General features: G+C 70.6%; 3 protein-coding genes across 3 annotated transcripts; 1 reads left to right on the plus strand and 2 right to left on the minus strand.

The window, feature by feature from the left end:
- Nucleotides 1-2,752: 2,752 nt before the first annotated feature.
- On the minus strand, nucleotides 2,753-6,133 carry GNLY (granulysin). The gene is made up of 5 exons (XM_075444539.1): nucleotides 5,975-6,133; nucleotides 4,725-4,849; nucleotides 4,252-4,377; nucleotides 3,999-4,171; nucleotides 2,753-2,856 (listed from the first exon to the last, which is right to left on the minus strand). Exons 1-4 carry the CDS (start codon nucleotides 6,012-6,014, stop codon nucleotides 4,004-4,006), a joined length of 459 nt encoding a protein of 152 aa, XP_075300654.1. The 5' UTR covers nucleotides 6,015-6,133; the 3' UTR covers nucleotides 2,753-2,856; nucleotides 3,999-4,003.
- Nucleotides 6,134-7,093: 960 nt separating this feature from the next.
- POLD2 (DNA polymerase delta 2, accessory subunit) lies at nucleotides 7,094-16,540 on the plus strand. The gene is given in 12 exon segments (XM_075444677.1): nucleotides 7,094-7,197; nucleotides 7,987-8,074; nucleotides 8,076-8,250; nucleotides 13,398-13,519; nucleotides 14,332-14,455; nucleotides 14,534-14,648; nucleotides 14,782-14,980; nucleotides 15,102-15,182; nucleotides 15,508-15,665; nucleotides 15,774-15,901; nucleotides 15,998-16,099; nucleotides 16,208-16,540. Coding segments are annotated over 11 exon segments (1,407 nt in total). The 5' UTR covers nucleotides 7,094-7,197; nucleotides 7,987-8,029; the 3' UTR covers nucleotides 16,366-16,540.
- On the minus strand, nucleotides 16,497-25,674 carry AEBP1 (AE binding protein 1). Its single transcript, XM_075444676.1, has 21 exons — nucleotides 25,401-25,674; nucleotides 24,723-25,271; nucleotides 24,381-24,446; nucleotides 23,405-23,476; nucleotides 23,193-23,279; nucleotides 22,302-22,403; nucleotides 22,106-22,195; nucleotides 21,186-21,269; nucleotides 21,035-21,109; nucleotides 20,846-20,955; nucleotides 20,626-20,765; nucleotides 20,451-20,535; nucleotides 20,229-20,373; nucleotides 20,044-20,132; nucleotides 19,783-19,906; nucleotides 19,512-19,708; nucleotides 18,455-18,634; nucleotides 18,034-18,376; nucleotides 17,798-17,937; nucleotides 17,611-17,710; nucleotides 16,497-17,518 (listed from the first exon to the last, which is right to left on the minus strand). Exons 1-21 carry the CDS (start codon nucleotides 25,672-25,674, stop codon nucleotides 16,965-16,967), a joined length of 3,606 nt encoding a protein of 1,201 aa, XP_075300791.1. The 3' UTR covers nucleotides 16,497-16,964.
- Between the last annotated feature and the right edge of the window lie 1,613 nt (nucleotides 25,675-27,287).

The following is a 27,287-nucleotide window of genomic DNA, read 5'->3' on the forward strand; positions in this document are numbered from 1 at the left end:
CTGGGGGCACCCCTGGGTGTTGGGGTCCCTCTGGGGGTCTGGGGTACCCTGGGGTGTTGGGGTCCCTTTGGTTCAGGGGCACCCCAGGGTGTTGGGGTCCTCCTGGGGCACCCCAGGCTGTCGGGGTCCCTCTGAGGGTCGGGGACACCCCGGGGTGGTGGGGGTTCCCTGGAGAGTCTGGGGGGCACCCCTGGGTGTTGGGGTCCCTCTGGGGGTCTGGGGTACCCCGGGGTGCTGGGATACCCCAGGGAGTTGGGGACACCCCAGGGTGTTGGGGTCCTCCTGGGAGCTGGGGGCACCCAGAGGTTTTGACGTCCTCCTGGGGCACCCCAGGGTGTTGGGGTCCCTCTGGGGGTGGGGGGCACCCCAGGGCCCTGGGGCCATTGGGGGGGGCTGGGGACAGTGAGGGGCAGGGTCACCCCGAGGGACGGGGCTGCCCCCAAAGTCCCACAGCTCATTGGAGGAGGGGAAGGGGATCCCTTCTGCTCTGATTGGCTGTCTGGGCTGGGGGAGGGCTGTGCTCTGATTGGCTGCACCCATCAGCAGCAGGGTTCCCTGTGCTCATTGGCTGTGGCCAAAAAAATGGATTCCCTGTGCTCTGATTGGCCGCAGCCCTCAGCCAGCAGGATTCCCTGCGCTCTGATTGGTTGCCACCAGAAAGACATCTTTGAGCTCTGATTGGTGGCAGCCCTCAGCTAGCAGGATTCTCTCTGTTCTGATTGGCCAGGGCTGAACAAAAGAGATTCCCTGTGCTCTGATTGGCTGGGGGACCATGAAGGGCTTTCCTGCGCTCTGATTGGCTGTGATCAAAAAAAGGGGGAGGGCTTCCTGCACTTTGATTGGCTGGGGCCAAAACAGGGATTCCCTGTGCTGTGATTGGCTGGGACCAAAAAAGGGATTCCCTGTGCTCTGATTGGCCAGGGCCAAACGAAAGGGATTCCCTGTACTCCGACTGGCTGTGACCAAGGTGGGGTGGGAGGGTGGGGGGGTGGATCCCTGTGCTCTGATTGGCTGGGGCCACAGAAGGGATTCCTGGTGCTGTGATTGGCTGGGGCTGAGTGCGTCTCCCCAGCAGGGGGGATGGGGGGGTCCCTGCGGGGGGGGGGGCCTGGGGGGGTCCCAGGGCTCGGCCCCCCCCCATGCCCCGCTCCAGGCCTTCAGCCGAACCGGGACGGGGCGTCACCACGGCGGACCCGAAGGAGACCTGCGTGTGGCTGGGCCAGCCGGCGCCGCGCGGGGACGGGGACGGGGACAGGGACGGGGACGGGGACGGGGACGGGGACGGGGCCACACTGAGGCCAGTGCCAGAGCCACGCTGGGGACAGCGGCAGTGCCAGCTGCAGGGACAGGGACACGGTGGGGACAGTGACAGTGCCAAGTGCGGGACACTGGTGACGCCAGCTGCAGGGACAGCGACAGTGACACGAAGGGGACAGTAACGATGCCAAGCACGGGATGCTGGCGATGCCAGTCTGCGGGGACAGTGACAGTGACATGATGGGGACAGCGATGGTGCCAAGCACAAGACACTGGTGACACCAGCTGCAGGGACGGCAGCGACGATCCCAAGTGCCAGCGCCAAGCATGGGGACGGACGCGGTGCCAGCCCCGGGGAAGGGCTGGGGACAGTGAGGGGACAGTGATGGTGGCAGCTGGGGGCAGGGACCCACCCGTCCCCTGTGCCCAGTGCCACCAGGCCCCGTCACCGTGTGTCCCCCCCCAGGGAAGACGAGCGTGGGTGACGAGGACCTGGAGGCGATGCTGGGGAAGGGGACAGGGCCCCTCGCCCCCACCATCCTCCTGACGCCCTTCGGGGAGAAGCTGAACAGTGAGCGGCCCCGGGTGCCCCCCGACACCTTCCGACCCCCCCTGGGTGCCCCCCGACACCTCCCGACCCCCCCCCGGGTGCCCCCCGACACCCCCGGGTCGGCCCCGCACCCCACCCACCGCCTCCCTGCCAGGCGCCGACCCCGGGGGCTCCGTCCCCAAACGCCCTCGAGCGCTTCGACCCCGCCGGCACCGGAGGGTTGGGGGGTGGCGGGGACCCCCCCGGACAGGGACAAGTGGGTGCGGGGTTGTGGGGACCCCCCCGGACTGGGACGAGTGGGTGCGGGGTTGTGGGGACCCCCCCTGGACAGGGACGAGTGGGTGGGGGGTGGCAGGGACCACCAGCCAAGTGGCTCCTTCTGACCCAGGCTGTCACCATCACTGTCCCCTCGCGTGTCCCCGTGGGGCGGGGGGGGACAGCGGGACCCCCGGGTGCCCAGGACACCCAGCTCTGCCTGCCTGCGGGGAGACACGGGGAGGGGGACACAGGCCCGGTGTCCCCCAACGTCCCCGTCCCCAAGGTCTCCACGTGCCCCGCGATCCTGACCCCCATCCCGGAGACCCCTCGTGTCCCCCGTCCCCACGATGGCCACGCGTCCCCCCCGCGGTCCCCATCGCCCCGTCGCGGCCCCCCGGGCGCGTGTCCCCGCACCCTCGGCCGTGACCCCCACCCACAGCTCGGGGAGTGGCGACCGCGAGGCCCGGTGCTGCGTCGTCACCCGCGGGGGACAAGAAGGGGGACCGAGGGGACAGCGGGTCCTCTGCCACCCCCCCCCAATAAACCAGGGGATCTTGTCCGTCCGTCTGTCCGCAGTGGCCCGGGGAGGGACGCGGGGCTGTTCAGCCCCCCCGCACCCCTCCCGGTGTCCCCAAGGTTGTGTCCCCCAACGCAAGGGACAGCCCCCCCCAAAGGACGGGCTCCGGGGGACCCCTGGCGGGGGGGGGCGCGGTGGCCGGGGCCGAGATGCTTTATTGCGTGGGGAGGGGGGTCGGGGGTTGGGGGTCCGGGGGGGCACTCGGGGCTGGGCCCTGCGGAGACAGGGGAGCAGCGGTCAGTGGGGGGCCACCCTCCCCCCGACCCCCCGCCCCGAGGGGCGTTTCGGGGTGCCCTGTCTCACCCCCACCCTCCTGGAGGCACAGGACCCCCAGAAGCGCCCTCGCACCCCCGGGGGCAGGCGAGGGGAGGGTGGGGTGCGGGGTGCAGGATCAGGATGGGGGTGCAGGGGTGGGGTGCAGGGGTGGGGTGCGGGGTGCAGGATCAGGATGGGGGTGCAGGGGTGGGGTGCGGGGTGCAGGATCAGGATGGGGGTGCAGGGGTGGGGTGCAGGGGTGGGGTGCGGGGTGCAGGATCATGATGGGGGTGCGGGGCGCGGAATGGAGGCTCCGGGGTGCCCGATGGAGGGGGTGGGGGGCAGGATGAAGGCACGGGGGCAGGACCAGGGTGCAAGATGGCGATGGGGGTGCAGGACTGGGGTGGGGGTGCAGGACCAGGGTGCAGGATGAGGGTGCAGGATTGGGATGGGGGTGCGGGATTGGGATGCAGGATCAGGATGGGGGTGCAGGATCAGGATGGGAGTGCAGGATCAGGACGGGGGGGCAGGATGGGGATAGGGGTGTGGGATCAGGGTGCAGGATTGGTATGGGGGTGCAGGACCAGGGTGCAGAATCAGGATGGGGGTGCAGGACTGGGATGGGGGTGCAGGACCAGGGTGCAGGGTCGGGATGGGGGTGCAGAATCAGGACGCAGGATCAGGATTGGGGTGCAGGATCAGGACGAGGTGCAGGATCGGGATGGGGGTGCAGGATCAGGATGGGGGTGCAGGATCAGGACGGGGTGCAGGACTGGGATGGGGGTGCGGGATCAGGATGGGGGTGCAGGATCGGGATGGGGGTGCAGGACTGGGATGGGGGTGCAGGATCAGGGTGCAGGATCAGGACAGGGGTGCAGGATCAGGCCGGGGGTGCAGGATTGGGATAGTGGTGCAGGATCAGGATGGAGGTACAGGATCAGGACCGGGGTGCAGGATCAGGATGGGGGTGCAGGATCGGGATGGGGGTGCAGGATCAGGATTGGGGTGCAGGATCAGGACGGGGGTGCAGGATCAGGACGGGGGTGCAGGATCAGGATGGGGGTGCAGGACCGGGTCGCGCGGCGCGGGGCGGGTGCTGACCGGGCTCAGGCCTCGCAGAAGCCGAGGGCGGCGCAGGCGGCGCGGGGCTGGGCGCCGTCGCTCAGCGCCTGCCGGATGCGCTCCCGGTACCTCTTCACCAGGCCCCTGCAGAGGCGGCCCAGGCGCCTGCCCAGCGCCCGGCAGACCTTGCCCAGCGCCGCGTCCACCGCCGCCTGCCAGCACCCAGCGCCGTCAGCGGGGCCACGCGGGGAGTCCCGACCCCCGCCGCCAGCCCCCCGCGCCCGCCCCTCACCTCATCGGGCTCCTCGCCCGCCATCGCCTTCGCCCGCGCCAGGATTTTGGTGCAGAGGCCGCACTTCTTCCCCCGCCCCGACGCCGCCGTGTCGCCGGCCGCCATCTTGCCGTCAGCCACGTTCCCCTGCGAGGGGACAAAGCGGACACTCAGGGCCAATGTCCCCCCGCGAGGGGACGACGCGGACCCTCAGGGCCAATGTCCCCCCTGCGAGGGGACAACGCGGACCCTCAAGGCCAATGTCCCCCCGCAAGGGGAAGACGTGGACCCTCAGGGCCAATGTCCCCCCTCGAGGGGACAACGCGGACCCTCGGGGCCAATGTCCCCCTGTGAGGGGACAACGCGGACCCTCGGGGCCAATGTCCCCCTGTGAGGGGACAACGCGGACCCTCAGGGCCAATGTCCCCCCGCGAGGGGACGACGCGGACCCTCGGGGCCCGGCCGGACCCCCCGGCGCGAGCGGCGGGGCTCACCGTGGCCGGGCTGTCCCGGAGGTGCTGGCAGTCCTGCTCCCGGCGGCAGCGGGCGGCGGAGGCCGTGTCCCGGCACCAGGACATCGGGTCGCCGTGGCAGGGCTCGGGGACGGCGGCGCGCGCCGCTGGGAGGGGACGGGGATGGGGAGTAGGGATTGTCACCGAGCTCCCCGGGTGACCAGAGCCTGTCTCCCCCGGCCCCAGGGCCCCAGGTGTCCCCCATCCCCACCAGCCCCCCTGTCCCCCCCATCCCCAGGGCCCCAGGTGTCCCCTGTCCCTGCCAGCCCTCCTCTCCAACCCCCCGTCCCCCCCGTCCCCAGGTCCCCACACGTCCCCTGTCCCCTGCCCGCCCCTGTGCCCCCCATCCCCCTGTTCCCAGAGCCCCAGGTGTCCCCCGTCCCTGCCAGCCCCCCTGTCCATCCCCATGTCCCCCTGTCCCCAGCATCCCCAGGTCCCCACGTGTCCCCCATCCCTGCCAGCCCCCCCGTCCCCCTCCCGTCCCCAGAGCCCCAGGTGTCCCCCATCCCCTTCAGCCCCCCTGTCCCCACCAGCCCCCTGTCCTCTCCATCCTCAGGTCCCCACTCGTCCTCTGTCCCCCCCAGCCCCTCTGTCTGTCCCTGTGTCCCCCCCGTCCCCCCCATCCCCAGGTCCCCAGGTGTCCTCCGTCCCCGTCAGCCCCCCTGTCCATCCCCACATGCCCCCATCCCCCTGTCCCCAGAGCCCCACTTGTCCCCTGTCCCCGCCAACCCCTCTCTCCAACGCCCTGTCCCCCCGTCCCCAGGGCCCCACTCGTCCCCTGTCCCTGCCAGCCCCCCTCCCCGTCCCCACGACACCCCTATCCCCCCCATCCCCCTGCGTACCCTCTCCCTGCCAACCCCTCTGTCCCCTCCGCCATGTCCCCCCCATCCCCAGGTCCCGCACAGACCCCATCCCCCGGTCCCCAGGGCCCCATAAGTCCCCTGTCCCTGTCAGCCCCCCCGTCCATCCCCACGTCCCCCCATGTCCCCCATCCCCAGGTCCCCACTCGTCCCTTGTCCCCGCCAGCCCCCCTGCCCGTCCCTGCACCCCCCTGTCCCCCCCGTCCCCCTGCATACCCTCTCCCTGCCAACCCCTCTGTCCCCCCCACCCATCCCCAGGTCCCCACACAGACCCCGTCCCCCTGTCCCCAAGCACGCCGCCACCCACGCTGCCGCCCCCCCCGTGTCCCCCCATGTCCCCCAGCCGCGGGGCAGGAGGGACCCCCACGTTACCTCCCACCGCCACCAGCGCCAAGATGAAGGCGGCAGCCATGGCGAGCCCACCGGTGGGTGACAGCGGGCGGGTGACAGAGGGCGGGTGACAGCAGGCGGGTGGCAGCGGGTGGGTGACAGCGGGTGGGTGGCAGCGGGTGACAGCCAGCGCGTCCCACCCCGGCACCTTTTATAGCCCGGCTGCGGGGACGGCCGCGCCACTCAGCGCCGCCGAAACCCCCAAAACCCCTGAAAATGGGGCCCCGCCGGCCTCGCACCTCCGCCCCCCGCCCCCGCGGCAGGAAGGGGGGACGGGGCGGGGGGGCCCGGGCCCTGCGGCCCCCCGAAACCCCCCCCCGGGCCCCGGAGCAGCTGTCGGGGGACCCAGGGCTGGGGTGAAGGGTGGGGAGGGCTGTGGGTGGGGGGCCGGAGCCTTGCGGGCTCTGTCCCAGTGTCCCCCCCCCGGGCTCTGTGGGGTCCCAGGCCCTGGGCCCGGTGTCCCCCCCACTCTGTGGGGTCGTGGGGCTCCATCCCAGTGTCCCCCCCCCACTCTGTGGGGTCGTGGGGCTCCATCCCAGTGTCCCCCCCCCACTCTGTGGGGTCGTGGGGCTCCATCCCAGTGTCCCCCCCCCTGCTCTGTGGGGTCGTGGGGCTCCATCCCAGTGTCCCCCCCCCACTCTGTGGGGTCGTGGGGCTCCATCCCAGTGCCCCCCCCCGACTTTGGGGGGTCCCAGGGCTCCATCCTGGTGTCCTCCCTGGGTTTTAGGGGGTCCCAGGGCTCAGGCCCGGTGTCCCCCCCTCCCTGTGGGGTCGTGGGCCTCCGTCCCAGTGTGTGTCCCCCCCCCCCCCGTGGGGTCGTGGGGCTCAGTCTCGGCGTCCCCCCCGGGCTTTGGGGGGTCCCAGGGCTCAGGCCCGGTGTCCCCCCCTCCCTGTGGGGTTGTGGGGGTCTGTCCTGGTGTCCCCCCCAGACTTTGGGGGGTCCCAGGGCCTGGGCCCGGTGTGCAACCCCTCGCCCCCCCCCCCGTTTCCATGGTAACGGCCTCGCGGTGCCGCCGCCACCTGCGGTTACCACGGCGACCCGCCGCCTTGACGTCACTTCCGCCGCGCGGCCACGCGACTTCCGGGCTCGGCCGCGTTCGCGCCTTTCCCCCCCCTCAGCCCCCCCCTCCCGGTCCCCTCCCCATGGCGGGCCCGTGGTGCCGGGCCGGCGCCCCCCCCGCCTCTGACCTCTGACCTCTGACCCCGTACGTGACCCGCGGCCTGGGGGGGTGCTGAGAACGGGGGGGGGGGAGGGGTTGGCCTTTTGGGGGGCCCTGGGGGGGGATCTGAGAGGCGCAGGCCCGGGAGGGGGTTCCCGGGGGGGACCCTTTGGCCTTGGGTCGGGGCTTTGGGGGGGGGGGGCTGTGTCCTGGGGGGGGGCTGCGGTGTCCTGGGGGGGTCCTGGAGCCAGGGGACGTCCTGGGGGGGGGGGTCTGGTGGCCTTGGATGAGGTCTTCGGAGGGGGCTGCGGTGTCCTGGGGGGGTCCTGGAGTCAGGTGGAGTTTGGGGGGGGGGCCGGGAGGACCCTTTGGCCTTGAGTCGGGTCTGTGGGGGGGGTGTGGTGTCCGGGGGGGACCCTTTGGCCTTGGGTCAGGTCTTTGGAGGGGGTGCGGTGTCCTGGGGGGGTCCTGGAGCCCGGGAGGGTCCCGGGGGGGACCCTTTGGCCTTGGGCTGGGGCTTTTGGGGAGGTGCGGTGTCCTGGGGGGTGGTCCCCGGTTGCCAGGGCATATTTTGGGGGGGCCTTCGGGGTGTGATCATGGGAGGATGGGGGGGGCCCTGGGGCTCTCCGGCACCAGGAGGGGTTGGGGGGGCCCCGGTGTCGGAGGGGGGGGGAGGCCGAGGCCTGGTTTTGGGGGCCGGGGGGGTCAGGGTGGGGGCGGGGGCTGCCTCCAGAGAGGGGTTTGGGGGTGCCGGGCATGGCGGGGGGGTGCTGGGTGGGGGCTCTGCCGCGTGCCGGCCCCGCTTCACCGGGATCCTCCCCGTTTGCCTTCCAGATCAGCCAGAGACCCCACCACCACCACCACCACCGTGCCCACCATGTTCTCGGAGCAGGCGGCCCCCACGGCGCAGGCTTTGCTGGCCCCCCCCCTCCGCCCAGGCCTCCACCTTCGCCCGGGTGCCGGTGTCGGCGTACGCCGACCGCTCGCAGCCCTTCCACCTGGGCGAGCGCAGCTTCAGCCGCCAGTACGCCCACATCTACGCCGCCCGCCTGGCCCAGATGCGGCCCGGCCTGGAGACCCGGGCACGGCGGAAGTGGGGTGAGTCCGGGGTGTGGGGGTGGGGGGTAACCCCCCCATCCTGCTCTGGGGAAGGAGGGCAGAGCGCTGGGAAGCTTGCCGGAGGTTTTTTGGCGCGTTGGGTACAATTTTCTGCGCGGGTTTGGGGGTCGAGTGACCCACGGGAGGTTTTGTGGGGTGGGGGAACCGTTCAGGTTGGAGAAGACCTCTGAGATCATCAGGTCCAACCGTCACCCTGACCCCACCCTGCCTGATGAACCACATCCTGAAGTGCCACAGCGACGCGGGTTTTGAGCCCCTCCAGGGATGGGGACTCCCCCACTGCCCTGGGCAGCCTGGGCCAACGCCTGACCGCTCTTCCACTAAAGACATTTTTCCCAGTATCCAGTCTGAACCTCCCATATCCAACCCGAACCTCCCCTGACGCAGCTTGAGGCCGTTGCCTCTCGTCCTGTCGCTGGTTACCTGGGAGAAGAGCCCAACCCCCCCTCACTGCCCCCTCCTGTCAGGGAGCTGCAGAGAGCGATGAGGTCCCCCCTCAGCCTCCTCTTCTCCAGACTGAGCAGCCCCAGCTCCCTCAGCCGCTCCTCATGGGACTGGTTCTCCAGCCCCCTCCCCAGCCTGGCTGCCCTTCTCTGGCCATGCTCCAGCCCCTCCATGTCCTGCTTGGAGTGAGGGGCCCAGAGCTGAGCACAGCACTCAAAGTGCTTACAAATATCTTCAGGGTGGGGGTCAGGAGGACGGGGCCAGACTCTTTCCAGTGGTGCCCAGCGACAGGACAAGGGGCAACGGGCACAAACTGAAGCAGAGGAAGCTCCAGCTGAACCCGAGGAAGAACTTCTTCCCTCTGAGGGTGCCGGAGCCCTGGGCCAGGCTGCCCAGGGAGGCTGTGGAGTCTCCTTCTCTGGAGATATTCCAGCCCCCGCCTGGCCGCGGTGCTGTGCCCCCTGCTCTGGGTGACCCTGCTTGGGCAGGGGGTTGGGCTGGGGGACCCCCAGAGGGCCCTGCCAACCCCAAACATGCTGGGATTCTGTGTGGCCTCACCTGTGCCAAGTCCAGGGGCCCGATCCCCTCCCTGCTCCCGCTGGCCACCCCATTCCTGACCCAAGCCAGGCTGCCGTTGGCCTTCTTGCCCCCCTGGGCACACTGCTGGCTCCTGCTCAGCCGGCTGTGGACCAGCACCCCCAGGTCCTTCTCCGCCGGGCAGCTCTCCAGCCGCTCCTCCCCCAGCCTGCAGCGCTGCGTGGGGTTGGTGTGACCCGAGGGCACTTGGCCTTGCTGAACCTCGGCCCATCGCTCCAGCCTGTCCAAACCCCTCTGCAGAGCCTTCCTCCCCTCGAGCAGATCGACACTCCTGCCAGTTTCTCCAGGAGGACGCTGTGGGTGACAGCACCGACGCCTTTTCTAAAGACCGGGCAGACAGGGATGGTTTCTCCACCGGACGGCAGCCGGCCCAGCCCGGAGCATCCCTGCAGCGTTTCTAAAATCGCCGTTACGCACCAGCCATGAAGAGAAAATCTTTCTTTTTTTTCGCTCGCCAGGCCAGGTCAGAGCTTCCGCTCGCTGCCGGGAGCACGAGTGGAGCGTGCGGCGTGTCGGGGCCCGGAAGCGGGGTGCGAGGGGCGGGAGAGGGGGGCCATTTCCTCGCCCCTTCGCGGTTAGCGGCCGCGAGCCTCGCGCTAGGGAGTTTCCATCCGAAACGGCGGCGCGGGGCGAAGCGACGGCCTCGCCGCTGCCGGGGCGCGGCGGCTGAGCTTCCTGGCAGGCCTCGGCGCGGCGCAGGCTCCCCGAGCGCGGTCAAACCCTGTTATCGAATTTCACCCTCTCGGGCCAGCCAAGCTTTTGGCTTTTGCCCTTCTATGGAGGTTTTTGGGCCGGCCGCTTGTTTTTCTTTCTCCCTCCCGGCCCCGTGGGCTACGCGGAGCCGAGGGGAGGCGAAGCCTGCGCCGGGCTGCGCCGGTTCCACTGCGGATGTCGTTCCTTGGCCGCCCGCCCTGCGCTGTGACTCTGGATTTTGCCGCGGGTGACGGGAACCAGCGGTTTTGTAAAGCTCCACTTCCCGGAGTCATGTGGTGGGACGAGGTTTCTGGGGGTTGTCTCACAGCCCTGCAGGCAAAAATCTGGAGAGCGCAGCCCCCCTCCCCCTAAACACACACATCTGGGGCGTTAGAGCCAAGAATAAGGAACCAAAACGGGATTGTTTTTCCCGACTCCGTGTTTTTGCATTCCTGGGATCGATGAGCCCGTGTTTCCAGCTCCGCTGAGCCCGGGGCGCCTGTGATCGCAGCGGGGTGCTTGCCACCGGCCGGGAGTCACGCTCGGCAGGCGCGTGATTAGCGAAGGGCGAGTTCGGTGGGGGGAAAGTGTCCCCCCACCGCCCGCAGCCAGAAAGGACGATTTGCTGGAGGAGCCGGCGCGGCAGCGGGCCCTGGCAGCGTCGCTCCGGGCGAGGAGCCCGGCAGCCAGTCCTCCTCCCCCCGGCGCTCGCGGCGCGGGGCGGATGGGCTTCCTGCGTCGGGTTGAGCAGCGGGAGATAAAAGCCCTGCAGATGTGTAAAGGAGGGGGACGAAGCATCACTGGGTGCTCGTGGGCGAGGTGAGAATCACAGAATGTTCAGGGTTGGCAGGGCCCTCTGGGGGTCCCCCAGCCCAACCCCCTGCCCAAGCAGGGTCACCCAGAGCAGGGGGCACAGCACCGCGGCCAGGCGGGGCTGGAATATCTCCAGAGAAGGAGACTCCACAGCCTCCCTGGGCAGCCTGGGCCAGGGCTCCGGCACCCTCAGAGGGAAGAAGTTCTTCCTCGGGTTCAGCTGGAACTTCCTCTGCTCCAGTTTGTGCCCGTTGCCCCTTGTCCTGTCGCTGGGCACCACTGGAAAGAGTCTGGCCCCGTCCTCCTGACCCCCACCCTGCAGATATTTAGAGGCATTTCTAAGGTCCCCTCTCAGCCTTCTCTTCTCCAGGCTGAACAAGCCCAGCTCCCTCAGCCTCTCCTCACAGGAGAGATGCTCCAGTCCCCTCCTCATCCTCGTAGCCCTCCGCTGGACTCTCTCCAGTAGCTCCTCATCTCTCTTGAACTGGGGAGCCCAGCACTGGACCCAGCACTGCAGATGGGGCCTCGCCAGGGTAGTGTAGAGGGGCAGGAGAACCTCCCTCGCCCTGCTGGCCACACTCCTCTTGATGCACCCCAGGATCCCATTGGCCTTCTTGGCACCCAGGGCACGCTGCTGGCTCATGGTCACCCTGTCGTCCCCCAGCACTCCCAGTCCCTCTCCGCAGAGCTGCTCCCCAGCAGGTCACCCCAGCCTGTCCTGGTGCCTGGGGTTGTTCCTCCCCAGGGGCAGGACCCTGCCCTTGCCCTGGTTGAACCCCATCAGGTTCAAGGGAGATGCATTTTTCTGCAGCCAGCAGATGCTCCCCAGCCACGCTGACCACGAAGCGTCGGGGCTGCAACGCTCTCTGCACCTCCCGAGGCGCGCGTTGGTTCCTCCAGCCCCGTGCAAAGTGCCCAGAGCCCTGGGTAAAGGCCGAGGACGTGGCTGTGCCTTTCGGGGCTCTCCCGCCTCAAAGCTGGCCCCGGAGGAGGGATTTTTCCCTGCCGGAGAACCGTTTTGTCACCGCTCGTGGCTGTGTGTGGCTGGGGCTCCCGTCGAGGCTCAGCTCCGGCCCCGCAGGGGCCTCTCCGGCCCGAGGCCAGGCTCCAGCGACACCGGTCGTGGTTTTTCTTAGCGGCCTTTTGACAGCCGCTGGTAGCGTGTGAGGGAAGAGGGTGCGGGCGAGAGGAAGCCCTGTCCCTGCCCGGCAGCCCGTCTGCGTGCCGGGATCTTCCCAAACGCCCGGCTGCGGTGGGGACCGTGGCTTCCCGCAGGGATCCCGGGCGGAGGAGCTGGCCCTGGCAGGGGTCAGACTTGGGGGATGGTGAACAACCTCTCCTGCCCATCCCGAATCCGGGTGGGATGTTTGGGCTCTGCTGGGTGGGGAGCGGGAACGCCAACCCCTCGTGCCCAGAGGCAGGAGCACCGGCTCCGTGCCGAGGCGGGGCCATCCCGGACCCGTGCACCCTTCCTTCCCGGGCAGAGCTGGGCCCGTGGGGTCTGCACGCTGTCCCGGGTGGTGGCTGGGAGCTGTGGGTCCCTCAGACCCCTGCGTGACCCAGCTTTCCTCCCCCTCAGCGCGGAGGAAATGCCTGAAGGCAGCGCTGGCTCTCCGGTACGCTGCCTTGGTCCCATCTGGCCTACACATGTGGACTGGGCTCCGTGCCTCGAGGAGAAGCGAGAAGCTTTGCAAAATTCCCCCACCGCCTCGATGTTACGGAATCCCAGAATGTTCGGGGTTGGCAGGGCCCTCTGGGGGTCCCCCAGCCCAACCCCCTGCCCAAGCAGGGTCACCCAGAGCAGGGGGCACAGCACCGCGGCCAGGCGGGGCTGGAATATCTCCAGAGAAGGAGACTCCACAGCCTCCCTGGGCAGCCTGGGCCAGGGCTCCGTCACCCTCAGAGGGAAGAAGTTCTTCCTCGGGTTCAGCTGGAGCTTCCTCTGCTCCAGTTTGTGCCCGGTGCCCCTTGTCCTGTCACTGGGCACCACTGGAAAGAGTCTGGCCCCATCCTCCTGACCCCCACCCTGCAGATATTTAGAGGCATTTCTAAGGTCCCCTCTCAGCCTTCTCTTCTCCAGGCTGAACAAGCCCAGCTCCCTCAGCCTCTCCTCGTAGGAGAGATGCTCCAGTCCCCTCCTCATCCTCGTAGCCCTGCGCTGGACTCTCTCCAGTAGCTCCTCATCTTTCTTGACCTGGGGAGCCCAGCACTGGACCCAGCACTGCAGATGGGGCCTCCCCAGGGCAGAGCAGAGGGGGAGGAGACCCTCCCTCGCCCTGCTGGCCACACTCCTCCTAATGCACCCCAGGATCCCATCGGCCTTCTTGGCACCCAGGGCACGCTGCTGGCTCATGGTCACCCTGTCGTCCCCCAGCACTCCCAGTCCCTCTCCGCAGAGCTGCTCTCCAGCAGGTCACCCCAGCCTGTGCTGGTGCCTGGGGTTGTTCCTCCCCAGGTGCAGGACCCTGCCCTTGCCCTTGTGATGTTCGGGTGCTTTCGGCCGCTCCTGCCCAGCCCTGAGCCTCGCCTTGCCCTCGTGGCTGTCCCCGAGGCCGGCTGAGCCCCGTTTCTCTCCACAGGGAACGACATAGTGGTGAGGAAGCTCTGCGAGCTGCAGGTGGGCGAGAAGTGCTGCGTGGTGGGCACGCTCTTCAAGGCGATGCAGCTGCAGCCCTCCATCCTGCAGGAGATCAGTGAGGAGGTAACACCAGGGGACGTTCCCTCCCGTGGGCCTTCCCCTCCTCCTCTTCCTCCACGCGGCTCCCAAGGACGTGTCAACACGCATCGGGACCTCGGCCGGCTTCCTGTCGCTTCCCTCGTGCTCGCCGTGGCCGAGCGAGTGGGCGCTGCCGGGGCTCCGACCGGGGCAGCCGGCGCGTAGCCTGCTCCGTGCCTGCCCCGTCCCTAGCCACCGCCAGCCCTTCGTGCCAGCGCGCGTCACGTCCCCCTGCCCTCGGAGGGTTTGGATCCAGCGGCGTTGGCAGAGCAAAGCCCCACTCCCTGCTGCGGGGGAGGAGGATGAGGAGGGTGGCCAGGGAAGCTCTGCCATCCCCGCGCGGTGCCGGGGGGCCGTCTGCTCCCGGACGGCTGGCGGGGAGCGCGGTGGGGAGTTTGGAGCCGGCTTGTCGTGGCGTGAGGTCAGCCCCGTGCCTGCCGGGCAGGGCGCAGGGGGACCGGCGCGCTTGCCCGGGCGATGATTGCAAACAGGTTTCCCCGCGGCGAGCCAGAGCCCCGTCCCCCGCCGCCTGGCTGAGCCGCTCCCTCCTTGGCCGGGGAGCCGGGCTCGTGTTCGCTTCGCCGACGCCGCGGGGAAGCGCCGAGCGAAACCGGCCCGGCCGGCTGGCGTGCAGCTGGCGAGCGGCGCCGGGAGCTGCCGCGGCCTCCGCGAGGTGTTGGCCACGCCGGCGGCTCCCCAGTCACGCGCCCGCGCGCCGCTTGCCACGAGCGGGGTTTGGCCGGGGCGGGAAAGGCCCTCGCTGAGGCCGTCACAGCCTGCCCTGTCCCCCCCCCCAGCACAACCTGGTCCCTCAGCCGCCCCTGCCCAAGTACATCCACCCCTCCGACGAGCTGATCCTGGAGGACGAGCTGCAGCGGGTCAAGCTGGAAGGAGCCGTCGAGGTGCAGCGGTTGGTGACAGGTAGGGGACGACGGCTTCTCGGTGGGGGTCACCTCGCTGGCCCTGGCCGGGGGGCTGACCGCCCGCTCTCTGCCGCAGGGACCATCTTTGCCGTCTACGGCACCGAGCAGGACAACGGCAAGTTCCTGGTGGAGGATCACTGCTTCGCCAACCTGCCCCCGCCGCTGCCCTGGAATGGCCCCAGCTCGGACCAGTGAGTCCCCCACCGCGTCCCCGAGCCACGGGTGCCACGGGGGACGGGGGCTCGTGTCCCCCACACCTGGCTCTCTGCAGCCCCTCGGGGCGGGCTGGGAGCGTGGCGTGCTGCCCGAGCCCTCTCGGCCTAGGTTCGTGCTGCTGGTGTCGGGGCTGGGGCTGGGCAGCGGGAGCGGCGAGTCCCTGCTGAGCACCCAGCTGCTGGTGGACGTGGTGACGGGGCAGCTGGGCGCCGAGGGCGAGCAGAGCTGCGCCGCGCAGATCGCCCGCGTCATCGTGGCAGGGAACCTGCTGAGCCAGAACACGCAGAGCCGGGACACCATCAACAAGGTACGGCGGGGAAGAAGGGGCCTTCGGCCTCGGCAAGGCGCTCCGGGGCCCAGGCTGGCACGGGGAGGAGGGATCGGAGAGGGCACGGGGTTGTTCCCTCACTGCCTCCCTGCTCGCCCAGGCCAAGTACTTGACCAAGAAGACCCAGGCAGCGAGCGTGGAGGCCGTGAAGATGCTGGACGAGATCCTGCTGCAGCTTTGCGTGAGTGCTCGGAGCGGTTTTGGGGTTGGCCGGAGAACTGGGGACCTTCTGGGGGAGGGAGCCTGGGCGTGCGGGGTGGCAAACCCCCTCCGTCCCCGGCCGCCAGCTTCCCTCCGAGCGTGCCGTAGGGGAACGCGGCGAGACGGGGAGGCGGCGCGCAGCCCGGCTTCGGATCCCTCTCCCGGCATCTGGCCTCTGCGGCGAAGCCAAGCGGGGAAGCGTCCGGAGCCGAAGCGGGGAGCGGGGCTCCAGCCGCGGCTTTGCCCTGCGCCCCTTCGAAGGAGGGCGGTCTGGGCGTCCCCGCGAATCCCCGCTCTGCCCGCAGACCTCCGTGCCCGTGGACGTGATGCCCGGCGAGTTTGACCCCACCAACTACACGCTGCCGCAGCAGCCGCTGCATCACTGCATGCTGCCCCTCGCCCGCGCCTACGCCACGCTCCGGCTCGTCACCAACCCCTACCAGGCCGACGTCGACGGCGTCAGGTACAAAAACCCAGTGTGCCACCAGCTCCGTGACGGCTGCTGGTGGCATGGGGTCACGGCCAGGACGGGCGTCCGAATCTCTGCTTCCTTCCCCCCAAAATGGTGTAGGTTTCTGGGGACCTCAGGGCAGAACGTCAGCGACATCTTCAAATACAGCAGCATGGACGACTACCTGGAGATCCTGGAGTGGACGCTGCTGGCGGGACACATCAGCCCCACGGCGCCGGACACGCTGGGTGAGGCGGGGGCTGGGTGGCCCCCGAGGCAGCGGGGTGTTTGCCCTCCGGGGGGGTGTGAGCGCGGGTTCCCCTCCTAATTTCCGTCCCTCCCAGGCTGCTACCCCTTTTACAAATCGGACCCGTTCATCCTCACCGAGTGCCCTCACGTCTACTTCTGCGGCAACGCTCCCCGCTTCCAGTCCAAGCTGCTCAAAGGTGAGGCTGGCGGGGACGACCCCCCCCCAAGTCCTCGCTCGGGGCTGGGACCCCGCACCGGGGGGCTGCCGGGGGGCTCGTCCGCCTGACGCCCGCCTGTCTTGGCAGGGGAGGACGGGCAGCAGGTCCTGCTGGTGACGGTGCCCACCTTCAGCGCCACGCAGACCGCCTGCCTCGTCAACCTGCGCGACCTCAGCTGCCAGCCCATCAGCTTCTCCGGCTTCGGGGCCGAGGACGATGACGGGGACATGGAGGTCGGGCACTGACCGAGCACGGACTCGATAAACCCCCGGCCCCGCGGAGGGTCCTGGCGCCCGCCGCCCTTGGGTCGTCCCCGTCTGTCCTCCCGCGAGGGCTGGCACGGAGCTGCCGGCGCGCGGGCACGAAGAGATGCTCGTACCAATATAACGTGATTTATTTGTGTAACAAAAAAAAAACCGTGTGGAGGTGACAGGGGCTGCACCTGCCTCCGTGCGGGCCCTGCCCCGGAGAGCGGGACCACCCCTGCCAACCCCGCTGGGACGGGGCGAGGGCTGGGTCCTGCTTCGCCCCCTCCCCGGCCCGGCAAGGGCTGGCACTGCCCGGCCCCGAGCGACGGGGCGGCACGTCCTGTCCTCTGCCCGGCTCCGGAGCCCGGCGAGGGGGACGCTCCGCAGCTGCCCGGCCTTCGGGGCGAGCGTCAGCGCGGCGTGCCCTGCGGTCCGAGGAAGCGGCGCGGGTGAGGAGCCGGAGCCCACCCGGAGCGGGCTGCCTGGGGCTCGAGGAAGGCTGTGGAAGCGGATGCTGGAGCCCGCGGCAGGCGAAACCGAACTGGCCGCGGGCGTCCGGCCTGGGCTCGAGGCAGGAGCGAGGGGACGAGCGTCTCCTAGTCGCCAAAGTTCACGGTGTAGCTCTCGGCCGTGGTGAAGGGCTGCGCCGTCCCCGTCCCCAGCTCCCACGCCTCCGTCTCCGTCACCAGCTCGGTCACCACCTCCGTTTCGGTCTCCGTCTCCCAGGTGCCGGCCGTGGGTGGCTCTTGGCTCCGGGGCGCGTAGGCGGTGCTGCTGAAGGCGACCGGCAGCGCCGTGGTGGGCGGCGGCGCGGCCGTGGGGCCGCCGGCGACCGTCGTGGCGTTGAGACGCCGCAGCCTCATCTGCTGCCGGAGCCGCATGCGGTGCCGGAGCCGCATACGCAGGCGCATGCGCTCGCGGGGCGTCATGGGGCGGCCGGGCACGACGCGGCGGATGGGCCGGTTGCCGTTCATGGCCATGATCTCGCGGATGCGTTTCCAGTTGGAGCGCGAGAGGACGAAGTTGCACTGGGTGGCCCCGATGTCGTAGAAGACGCTGCAGGTCTTGACGCTGGGGTTGTAACCCTCGGCCCGAGCCGAGACGCGGTACTCGCCCGGGTTCAGGATGCGCCAGTAATCCCCGCCGGCGGCTGCGGGCGGCGAGCGGAGGCGGCGGGGCGTGCCGGAGGCAACGCGGCGCTGCCGCCGGCCCCCCGCCCGGCCCCCTCGCCCCGCGCCCTACCTGTCTTGACGTTGTGGTTGATGCCCCCCACGACGATGGTGGCGTTGGCGATGGGGTCTCCCTGCTGGTCCGTCACCAGGCCCTTGATGCCGCGATGGACCTGCGGCGAGGGACGGGGACGAGAAGGGGCCGCGTGGGGCGGGCAGGGCAGCTCGCGGCACCCTGCCCGGCGCGTCCCGGCACCCACCTGCTCCATGAAGGTGAGCAGCGACTCCTTGTTGTTCTCCCACTCCTGCCGCAGCTCGCTCTCGTGGGGGAACTTGTCGCAGCCCAGGTAGACCGAGAGCTCCAGGCAGTTGGTGTGCAGGTAGCTGAAGTCGTTCATGGCTGGAAGACAAACAACCGCGCGCCCACCCAGCCGCTCGCTCCCCGCCGGCGCGTGGCGGGAGCGGGCCGGCGCGGCGCGGCGTGGTGCGGACTTACTGCCAGCCCGGGGGTGCCACTTGGCCCCCTGCACGATGCCCATGGCGTTGGTCATGTCCTGCGTGTGGCAGCCCCCGCGGAAGGTCTCGGTCATGGTGAGGTGGGCCGAGGCGTAGGAGATGGCGAGCCAGCGGAAGATGGCGTGGTCGGGGGTCTCCTGCAGCTCGGGGCGCTCGTCCTCGTAGTCGTCCGGCGGGCGAGGGGCGGCCGCCGGCGTCTCGCTGACGGGCCGGGCCGTGTCGAAGGGGTAGGACACCAGCTTCTCCCCGCCCTGCAGGTTGGCTCCCAGGACGAAGGGGTTCTTGTCCATCCACGCCATGACGGCCCGCGTCTCCACCGCGACCTGCCGAGGCGGGCACGGCGGCGTGAGGAGGCACCTCCCCGTCACCGCCCCGCCGCCGCGCCCCGGGCCGTGGCTCACCGTGGCGTCCTCGGCCAGGTAGTGCTCCGGGATGGGGATGTGGTGGTTGGGGAACTTGTGGGGCACCAGCTTCCTCTCCTCGGCCGCCCACAGCGCCGAAGCCAAGTCGGGGAAGTTCTCAAAGAGGTCGTAGCCCTCCTCCGTCCAGTGGCCCAGCGCCCAGTTGCCCAGTTCGGAGCCCTGGGGGCGGCACAGGGCAGCGGTGAGCCCGGGGGCTGCGTCCCACCACCCACCGTGCCACCCCGCCACACCACCGTGCTGTCCCACCACCCACCGTGCCACCCCACCACCCCACCATGCTGTCCCACCACCCACCATGCCATCCCACCACCCACTGTGTCGTCCCACCACCTGCCATGCCATCCCACCACCCCACCATGCCGTCCCACCACCCCACCATGCCCTCCCACCACCCACCATGCCATCCCACAGCCTACCATGCCATCACAGTGCCCCACCATGCCATCCCACCACCCCGCCATTCCATCACACCACCCGCCACCCCCCACCATGCCATCCCACTGCCCCACCATGCCGTCCCACCACCCACCATCACATCCCACCACCCGCCATGCCATCCCACCACCCCACCATGCTGTCCCACTGCCCCACCATGCCATCCCACCACCCCACCATACCGTCCCACCACCCCACCATGCCATCCCACAGCCTACCATGCAATCACACTGGCTGACCATGCCATCCCACCACCCCACCATGCTGTTCCACCACCCCACCACGACATCCCACCACCCGCCATGCCATCCCACCACCCCACCATACCGTCCCACCACCCCACCATGCCATCCCACAGCCTACCGTGCCATCCCACTGGCTGACCATGCCATCTCACCACCCCACCATGCTGTCCCACCACCCCACCATGCTGTCCCACCACCCACCATGACATCCCACCACCCTACCATGCCGTCCCACCACCCCACCATGCTGTCCCACCACCCACCATACCGTCCCATCACCCCACCATGCCATCCCACCACCCGCCATGCCATCCCACCACCCGCCCCGCCGTCCCCCCGCCCCGCCGTCCCCTTACCGCCTCGCGGGCCAGCTCGTAGCCATCGGGGTTGAGGGAGGGCACGAGGTGGATGCGGGTCTCGCTCACCAGGCTCCGCACCCGGGGGTTGCCGTCGTGGTACTCCTTGCACAGGAACTGCATCAGGAGCAGCAGCAGCTCCCGGCCCAGCACCTCGTTCCCGTGCAGCCCCGCCGTGTACCGGAACTCGGGCTCGCCTGCGGGCAGCGTACGGGCAGGGTGGGCGCGCTGCCCGCGCCGTGCCCGCCGCCCCCCACCCGCCCTTCCTCACCCGTCTCGTGCTCGCCCGGGTTGTCCGAGATCTCCATGGCGTAGATCTTCAGCCCCCGCGAGCTCTTGCCGATGTTGTAGATGCGGGTGATGGTGGGACACTCCTCGTTCACCACCTTCATCAGCTGCGGGCGGGGGGACGGGCGGTGTGGGGGGCAGCCGAGCCCACCCCCCAGGGAGGATCCCACCCCCCACAGAAGATCCCACCCCCCATGGAGGATCCCACCCCCCACGGAGGATCCCACCCCACGGAGCTGCTCACCTGCCTCATGTCCTTGTAGGCGTGGTGGCGGAAGTCCAGGTTGTCGGTGGAGGTCACCTCGTTCTGCTGGGCGTAGTAGCTGCTGATGGCTGCGGAGGGGACAGCGGTTGGGGGGCCGGGGAGCCGTAACCCCCCCATAACTCCCCCCGTATCCCCCCCCGGCGCTGCTTTGGGGGGGTTCTTACTGGAGAGGGGGCAGCCCAGGACCTCGAGGCGCAGGCAGAGGCTCCCGTTCCACGTCTGGGGGTAGATGCGGATGTAACGGGCCACCATGGGCTCGGGGAACTCGGTCAGCACCGGCGTGTCCTTGTCCACGTTGCCGTAAAACATCTGCCGAGGGGGGGGTGAGGTGTAGCCGAGGGGGGGGTCCCTAAGGTCCCCGTCCCCCCCGTTCCGGGGTCCCGCACCATCTCCTCGTAGCCGTTGCTGTACATCACCCAGTTCTGGCTGTCGTTGCTGAACCCCACGTAGAAGCTGGTGACGAAGTCCTCGCTGCGGGAGGAAGGGGACAGGTTGGGGGGGGTCCCCGAGCCGCTCCCCCACCCCGTGCCCCCCCATCCCACCCCGGCTCCGTCCCCGTACTGGATCTGGGAGTCGCGGCCCTGGGTGATGACGCCGGTGAACTTGGTGGTGCGGCGCGTGTCCACCTCCAGCCAGTGCGCCCGGCTGTCGTCCTCGGCGCACCAAGCCCCGTCGAAGAAATCGTCCTCGTTGGCACCCGCCTGGGGACACGGGCGGGTGGGTGGGTGGGTGGGGGGGTGGGGGGTGTCTGTGGGCGTGTAGGGGGGGGGGTGACCCCCACCTGCATGTTGAGGCGCCCGCGCTGGGCGCCCAGCCCGTGGCGCAGCATGGAGGAGGCCAGGATCTGGTCGTCCTCGATGCGGTGGGACTCCAGGCCGATGGGGGGACATCCTGGGGACAGGGGCGGGGGTGATGTGTGTCCCCCCCCCAGCGGGGTCCCCGCTCACCCCCCCAGAATGGGGACACTCACTCGTCTTCTCCTCCACAGGGGCCCATTCGTCCTCGTCCGGCTCCCACTTCTTCCCCCCGGGTTTTTTGGGTTTTCCTGGAAAACGGGGGGGTGAGGGGGGGGCAGAAGCCGGGGGGCCAGGGGCGAGGGGCCGGGGGGGGGCTGCACCCACCTTTGCGGTCCCGGCCCTTCTCCTCCACCCAGGGGTCCTCCTCCTCCTCCTCCTCCTTGCTGCTGCCACCTTTCTTGGGCTTCCCTGGGGTGGGAGGGCAGCTGTTGGGGACGTGGCACCCACCCCGGGGACGTGGCACCCACTCCGGGGATGTGGCACCCACCCCGGGGACGTGGCACCCACCCTGGGGATGTGGCACCCAACCTGGGGACGTGGCACCCACCCCGGGAACCTGCCACCCACCCTGGGGACCTGCCACCCACCCTGGGGACGTGGCACCCACCCCGGGGACTTGCCACCCACCCCGGGGACGTGCCACCCACCCTGGGGACGTGGCACCAACCCTGGGGACATGTCACCTACCTCATGGACGTGCCACACACCCTGGGGATGTGGCACCCACCCCGGGAACCTGCCACCCACCCCAGGGACGTGTCACCCACCCTGGGGACATGGCACCCACCCCGGGGATGTGGCACCCACCCCAGGGATGTGCCACCACCGCTGGGGACATGTCACCCACCTCATGGACGTGCCAGCCACCCTGGGGACGTGTCACCCACCCCGAGAACCTGCCACCCACCCTGGGGACGTGCACTCACTCTGGGGATGTGTCACCACCCCTGGAAACGTGTCACCCACGCCAGGGACGTGCCACCCACCTCAGGGATGTGCACCCACCCTGGGGACGTGCCACCCACCCTGGGGATGTGCCATGTGCCCTGGGGATGTGCCACCCACCCCACGGATGTGCCACCAACCTCCAGGACGTGCCACCCAGGGAGGTGCCACCCACCCTGGGGACGTGTCACCCACCCTGGGGACCTCCCACCCACTCTAAGGACGTGTCACCCACCCCGGGGACCTGCCACCCACCCCGGGGCCGTGCCACCCGCCGCAGCACCCAGCGCGTCCCTCACAGGGTTTGAGTTTCTCCTCGTCCGTCTCCATCTCGTCCTCTTTGTCCGGGTGTTTGCGGGGCTTGGGCGGGGGGGGCAGCCCGTAATCCACTGGGGGTGCAGACGGGGGGTCACCCCTTAAGGGCCAGGGGGGGCACGGGGGGAGATCCCCCGAGATGGGGGTGCTGGGTGCCCCCCACCCTGGCTCGTCACTCACGGTCGTCGTAGTCGGGTCGCTCGAAGGCCTCCTCGTAGTCCCCTTCGGTCACCGGGATGGGGGGCGGGGGTGGCACCTCCACGGGTGGCACCTCCGGCTTCGCTGGGGGGGCGAAAGGGGCCGTGCTGGGGGGGGGGGTGGGGAATGGGGGTACCCACTTGTCCCTCTGGGGTCCCCATGCCTCTGCCCCGCACCGCTGCTGTGCCCCGGGGGTGTCCACTGTGCCCCATGGGATCCCCAGGTCCCCATGGGATCCCCCTGTCCCCACAGGACCCTCCTGTGTCCCCATGGGATCCCCACTCCCCACAGGACCCCTCCGTGTCACCATGGATCCCCGTGCCCCATGGGACCCCTCTGTCCCCACAGGACCCATCTATGTCCCCATGGGATCCCCAGACCCCATGGGATCCCCAGGTCCCCATGGGACCCCTCTGTGTCCCCATGGATCCCCAGACCCCATGGGATCCCCGTGTCCCCACAGGACCCATCTATGTCCCCATGGGATCCCCAGACCCCATGGGATCCCCAGGTCCCCATGGGAACCCTCTGTGTCCCCATGGGATCCCCACACCCCATGGGATACCCCTGTCCCCACAGGACCCCTCTGTGTCCCCATGGGATCCCCAGGTCCCCACGGGACCCCTCTGTGTCCCCATGGATCCCCACACCCCATGGGATCCCCCTGTCCCCACATGACCCCTCTCTGTCCCCACAGGATCCCCACACCCCTCTGGGGGTCCCCCGCACCCCTTACGCTGTCCCCATGCCTCTCTGCTGTCCCCATGCCCACCCCGGCTCCAGGCTGCCCCAAGATGATGCTCCCCTGGGTCCCCAAGGCTGGGGACCGCCCCCCGCAGCCAGCCCCCCCGTGTCCCCCCGTCACCCCCTTACGGGGCTCCTCGGGCTGGGGCCAGACTCTCTCGGGTTTCCTCCTGCGCGGGGGCTTGCGGGGTTTCTGCTGCCGCCGAATGTACTCGACTGGGGACAGAAAGAGGGGGTGGCACCGACTTTGGGGGTGCAGGGTGGGGGGGGAAGCCCCTCCCGCCCTCCCCGCAGGCCGGGGGACCCCGGCGGACCCCCCCGCCCTCCCCCCGGCACCGTACAGTCCTCGTAGTCCTCCCGCTCCAGCTGCTCGTTGTAGTCCAGCGTCGGTGGCTCCGGCTCCACGGGGACCTCTGCGGGGAGGGGGCACGTGGGGAAGGGGCGAGGGGGTGGCCGCGGGGCGCAGGGAGGTGACAGCGGGGTGAAGGGTGGTGGCCCTGGGCACAGGGAGGTGACAGTAAGGCTGAAGGGGGTGGCCCTGGGATGCAGGGAGGTGGCACTGGGGTGAAGGGTGGTGGTCCTGGCACAGGGAGGTGACACCAGGGAGCAGGGAGGTGACACTGGGGCTCGGGAAGGTGGCCCTGGGGCGCAGGGAAGTGACAGTAAGGCTGAAGGAGGTGGCCCTGGTGTGAAGGGTGGTGGCCATGGGGTGCAGGGAGGTGACACCGTGGAGCAGAGAGGTGGCCCTGGGGCACAGGGAGGTGACAGTAAGGCTGAAGGAGGTGGCCCTGGGGTGCAGGGAGGTGGCCCTGGGGGGAAGTGTGGTGGTCCTGGCACAGGGAGGTGACACCAGGGAGCAGGGAGGTGGCCCCAAGACCCAGCGAGGTGGCCTTGGGGTGCAGGGAGGTGGCCTTGGGACTCGGGGAGGTGGTCCTGGCATGGGGAGATGACACCAGGGAGCAGGGAGGTGGCACTGGGACTCAGGGAGGTGGTCCTAGCAAGCGGTGAGGTGGCACTGGGGAGCAGGGAGGTGGCCCCGGGAGTGCAGGGAGGTGACACTGGAGCTCAGGGAGGTGGCCACAAGACCCAGCGACGTGGCCCTGGGGTGCAGGGGGGTGGCCCCAAGACCCAGTGAGGTGACCCCGGGGTGCAGGGAGGTGGCCCTGGGGTGCAGGGAGGTGGCCCTGGGGGGGGTGGCCCCAAGACTCATGGAGGTGGCCCCGGGGTGCAGGGAGGTGGCCCTGGGGGGGGTGGCCCCAAGACTCATGGAGGTGGCCCCGGGGTGCAGGGAGGTGGCCCCAGGGACAGGGTGCTCACCAGGCTCGGGGTGCCAGTCCTCCCGGCCCAGCTCCCAGGGCTCGCTCGGTGGCTCCTCCAGCTCCCCTGGGGACGGGGACACAGAGGGAGGGGCTGGCGGTGCCCCCCAACCCCCCCCCAGCCCGGCCCCCCCCCGGCAGCCCCACGCCGAAGGAAGGTCCCGTCGGGGAGGAAGGCTCGGGGGGCCGGAGGGGGGGTGACCCCCACGGGGGACAAAGCCCGGCCAGCCATGGGGTGCCATGGGGGAGCTGAGCGGGACTCGGGGTGACGCCGTGGTGGGCTGAGACCCCTCCCCCGCCCCCAACCCGGCCAGGGGTGAGATCGGGCCCCCCCAAGACTCACCTCGGCCACCCCCATCCTCCTCCTCCTCCTCCTCCTCGTAGGGCGAAGGCTGCTCCGGGAAACGGGGTGCCCCCCCCTCGTCCTCGCCCCGCGGGGGCTGCGGGGTGGCGGGGGGCTGCGGGGGGACGGTCGGCGGCTCCGGCGCCTTCTTGCCGGGGGGTTTTTTGGTGGCCTTGGGTGGCTTCTCCTTGGGCTTTTTGGAGCCTTTGGGGGCTTTTTCGGAGCCTTTTGGGGCTTTTTTGGAGCCTTTTGGGGCTTTTTCGGAGCCTTTTGGGGCTTTTTCGGAGCTTTTTGGGGCTTTTTCGGAGCCTTTTGGGTTTTTCTCGGAGCCTTTTGGGGGTTTCTCGGAGCTTTTGGGGGGTTTCTCGGAGCTTTTGGGGGGCTTCTCCTTGGGTTTCTTGGGGGGCTTCTCCTTGCCCCCGTCCCCGTCGCTGTCCTTGTCCTGCGTGGAGCCGCGGGGTCTCTCCTTGGGCTTCTTGGGGGGCTTGGGGGGTTTTTCCTTCTTCCCCTTGTTGGCTTTCTCGGGCTCCGTCAGCCGCCCCGGGGAGCCTGGGGAGGGGGCGCCGCGGGGTGAGGGGCGCCGGGGCCGGGCTGGGGGGGGGGGGTCCCCACCCCCACTGCCCCCCCACCCCACGCAGAGACCCCCCGCCGCGCCCGCTACCGGCGCCGCTCGCTCACCGGGCTCGGTGCGGGTCCCCGGTTCGGTGCCGGTGCGGGGGTCGGGGCCGGTGCGGGGGTCGGTGCCGGGGCGGGGGTCGGGGCCGGGGTCGGTGCCGTCGCCGTCGCCGTCGCCGCGGTCTCCGGGCCCGAGGAAGCCCCTCAGGAACTCCTCGATCTCGGCGTCGGTGAGCGCGGGCGGCGCGGCGGGGCCCGGGGCGGCCCCGGGCAGGAGGAGCGGGAGCAGCGCGGCCGCCAGCAGGAGGCAGGAGCGGGGCGGCCCCCGCAGCGCCATCGCCGCGTCCCGCGCCGGGCCGAGAGCGCGCGCCGGAGGGCGGGGGGCGGGGGCAGCGCCGGGGGGCGGCACCGGCACCGGGGGGGGGGGGGCCGGGGGGGGGGCACGGCACCGGCACCGGGGGGGGGGGCCGGGGGGGGGGCACGGCACCGGCACCGGGGGGGGGGCGGGGGGGGGGCACGGCACCGGCACCGGCACCGGGGGGGGGGGGGGGCGGGGGGGGGCACGGCACCGGCACCCGGGGGGGGCGGGGGGGGGGTGTGGCCACAGCATGGCACCCGCACCGGGTGGGCACTGCATGGGGTGGGCACGGCACCGGCACCGGGACCGAGACCGGGACTGGGACCGAGACGGGGGGGTGGGCGCTGCACCGGGTGGGCGCTGCACGGGGACCGGGACCGGGACGGGGGGGGGCGGGGGGTGGGCACTGCATGGCACCGGGACCGGCACAGGGACTGGGACCGGGACGGGGGGGTGGGCGCTGCACCGGGACCGGGACTGCCAGGGGTGGGGTGGGCACTGCACGGGGTGGGCACTGCACCGGCACTGCATGGGACCTGCTTGGCAGTGGCACCGGGACTGCACTGCACTGGCACGGGCACGGGCACCGCACGGCATGGCACCAGCACTGCATGGCACTGCATGGCACCAGCACTGCATGGCACTGCATGGCACTGCACGAATCCAGCTCTGCGCCAGCACCGGGACTGCACCGGCACCGCACGGGGACCAGCGCCGCACTGGCACTGTGCGGGATCTGGGTAGCAGGGGACTGGGCAGCACTGGGATGGGCACTGCTCTGGCACTGGCACTGCACCGGCACCGTGCAACCGCGCCAGCACTGCGCGGGCACCCACGCGGGCGGCGGCACCGCGTCCAGTGCGCCGGCCTGGCACCAGCGCTGCACTGGGAAGGGCACTGGGGCACTGGGGGCACTGGGGGCACTGGGGCACTGCGGGCACTGCGGGCACTGGGGGCACTGGGGCACTGTGGGCACTGGGGCACTGCGGGCACTGCGGGCACTGGGGGCACTGGGGCACTGTGGGCACTGGGGCACTGGGACACTGCAGGCACTGGGGCACTGCAGGCACTGGGGCACTGCGGGCACTGCGGGCACTGCGGGCACTGCGGGCACTGGGACACTGCAGGCACTGCGGGCACTGCGGGCACTGGGGCACTGCGGGCACTGGGGGCACTGGGACACTGCAGGCACTGCGGGCACTGGGGGCACTGGGGCACTGCGGGCACTGCGGGCACTGGGGGCACTGGGACACTGCGGGCACTGCGGGCACTGCGGGCACTGGGGGCACTGGGGGCACTGGGACACTGCGGGCACTGCGGGCACTGCACTGTGCAGCGCGGGCAGCAGCCCCTCACGCCCCGACTGTGGGCATCGCGTGCGGAGGCAACGTGCACACGGCACGCGGACCCCGCGCTACACGCGTGGGCGGGCAGCAGGGGGGTGTGTGGGGACCCCCCCCCCAGCCCCCCGGGGTGCCCCCCACCCACCCGGGCCCCGCAGGCTCCCCGGGCCCCGCGGCGGGCTCAGGCCGCCCGAACTCGTCACACGCGTGGCCCGTGAGTCACTGCCCAGCAACGCGGCGGGGGGGGCC

Source organism: Opisthocomus hoazin, chromosome 28 (assembly GCF_030867145.1).
Source record: "Opisthocomus hoazin isolate bOpiHoa1 chromosome 28, bOpiHoa1.hap1, whole genome shotgun sequence".
Taxonomy (NCBI): domain Eukaryota; kingdom Metazoa; phylum Chordata; class Aves; order Opisthocomiformes; family Opisthocomidae; genus Opisthocomus; species Opisthocomus hoazin.